This window comes from Atta cephalotes, assembly GCF_000143395.1.
Source record: "Atta cephalotes unplaced genomic scaffold scaffold00041, whole genome shotgun sequence".
Taxonomy (NCBI): domain Eukaryota; kingdom Metazoa; phylum Arthropoda; class Insecta; order Hymenoptera; family Formicidae; genus Atta; species Atta cephalotes.
Genome location: NW_012130105.1, coordinates 1593761 through 1596206, shown reverse-complemented (window position 1 = coordinate 1596206; position 2446 = coordinate 1593761). Strand labels below are relative to the sequence as shown.

At 36.6% G+C, this 2446-nt stretch overlaps 1 protein-coding gene across 1 annotated transcript in view; it reads right to left on the bottom strand.

Annotated features, from left to right (window-relative positions):
* LOC105622196 (ras-related C3 botulinum toxin substrate 1-like) overlaps positions 1-1424 on the bottom strand; it is a 3710-nt gene extending 2286 nt beyond the window's left edge. Inside the window, exons 1-2 of the mRNA XM_012203623.1 lie at positions 1082-1424; positions 555-766 (exon numbers count right to left, since the gene is read on the bottom strand). Of these exons, the coding sequence (XP_012059013.1) occupies positions 555-766; positions 1082-1424 (555 nt within the window). The remainder of the gene's footprint in view (positions 1-554; positions 767-1081) is intronic.
* Between the last annotated feature and the right edge of the window lie 1022 nt (positions 1425-2446).

Genomic DNA, 2446 nt, shown 5'->3' with positions numbered 1-2446 from the left:
TGAAACATATTTTACAGAAATGTAAATTTCATCATCTCATATATATATATATATACATAGAGTCAAATTTTTTCATAATTAATAAATATCAAAGGAAGCATGGCATATAATTTACTTGCAAATATTTCTACTTTTTCTATAGATAATTGAATCTATAACATGGAAAAAAAGTAAAATGATGAATATTTACTGGCCAATTAAAATGTTCCAATTGAGAACTTAAAATATAATAATATAATCTACTGAAAAGTTGCTAATTTTGATGTATCATTTTTCCATCAACGCGGCGATATAATAATAATTATAATATATATTTTCTTATAATACACATTATAATTATTATTATAATTGTTATTACTTTACTAAATAACTACTACTATTACTATTATATTACATATTACAATTACTATTATAAATGTATCATTTTTAATATCATATTATGGCAGTATCGACAAAAATTCTTATGAATTTAATTAGAATATTAGAATATATATATATATAATAAAAATATATAATGTATAGAAAATTATATTAGAATTGGACATAAATCATACCAAAATGATTGGAGCATTAGGACAGTATTTTCGCACTTCATTGATCCATCTGGAAGCCACACTGTGGTAAGACGAGGGACATACAACACTGAAGCAAACTAGGAACACATCTGTCTCAGGGTAGCACAACGATCTCAGAGGGTCAAAGTCATCCTGGCCTGCTGTATCACATAACTGGACATTCAATGGTTGTCCATCGACATTTACAACCACTGTATAGATATTACAAAGATATTAGTATTATTGAATTGATATATTCTTATCTATTAATGATACATACATTCTTATCTATTTTCTCAGAATAAAATGTTAAATGGTATATAATTAAAATTAAAATTAAGAGATCAATTAGGATAAAAATAAAAGTAAATAATGTAAATATCTTATAACATTTCATGCATATTAAAAATTACACTTTATACAAGATACATACATTGATTCAAGATATGTACAAAGCATATTCACAAATCACAATTCTAAAGGCTACAGCCGCATCATTAGCAAATAAATGCAAAAAGTATACACACCGTTGTAATTGTCAAATGCAGTTGGCACATATTCCCCAGGAAAACCATTGGTGGAGTACGAGACCACCAAGCTGGTTTTTCCGACCGCACCGTCGCCCACGAGGACTACTTTGATTCTCTTGTCAAGCGGTGTCGCAGGATGTTCTATTATGTTTTGATTCTGTGCTCCAGTGCTAATAGCCATCGAGGATGTCGTCGTCGCCATTGTTACCGTCGTCGGCTGCTGCCTAGCAGCTTGCATCTGCATTGTCTGTCCGCTCTTGAGCAACGGCCTCGTCCAGTTGGTGTGCGAGGACGGTGGCATTGTCTCGCTCTTGATCTTGCCGCAGCTCCGATCTTTCATGCGTCTGTTAAGAGGCGTACCGTCGACGCGGATGCGACGGGACTCCTCGCGTAATTGCCTCTTCGCCGATGTAAACGACGTCGTTGAGCCTCACCTCAGGGCGCCGTCCAGCTGTAACATCGTTGTGTCATCGAGCACGTCATTCCTTTGTACGGGGAACTGCAGGGAACGGCAGTGTTGGGATGGCGAACGGGATGCTGGTCCACCTAGTGCGATCCTCCACGGGATTCGGAGCGAACGTAAGATCGAGATAAGCAGCGAGAAAACAATGGAAGATGATGGGTGACTGGAAATGAGCGGGGGAACCCGTGGTCGAGCGAAGCACACAAAAAAGCCAGTCTGAGCTGGTCCGACGATTCACCTGCCGCGATGCGGAGCCACCTGTTACTGCGCCCCCGCCTCCTGGTGTGCACCCGCCGGTGTCGGCACGGCGTCGCGTGCAAACACACGCAGATACGCACGGCTGCTGGATTGGATGTGCGCGGCGTGACACAGGTGGACTTGTGGATGTGCGTAAGCGACTCGCGTCCGCGCCGCTCCGCGTCATGTCCTTCAACTGCCATCAACTCTTCCTTCTGGCAGAAATTACCTGTAAAAGTATATTGGTGCCTATTACACATCAACTTACAATAATATAACAGCATATTATAATTTTTTCAATGTAACAATATAATCGTTACATAAAATATATTATATTTACATTGTTAACTGGAAAATTATAATATTGATGTTCTAACATCAATATTCACATCAGCTAACATTAAATATTCATAGAAAATCCGATTTGTATTCCTAATTATGCCAATATATTCTAGAACAGAATTATTGTCACAAAATGTGTAAATGTCGTTTAGATATTGTACATATATCACGACATCCTTGTATATATCACTTGAATATTCCTTGATATATATATATATATATATATATATATATATATATATATACTACGTAGTACGTTACGGTACGGTAATTTAATTTAACTTACTTTACGTTTACGTTACGTTACGTTTAAAATTTAA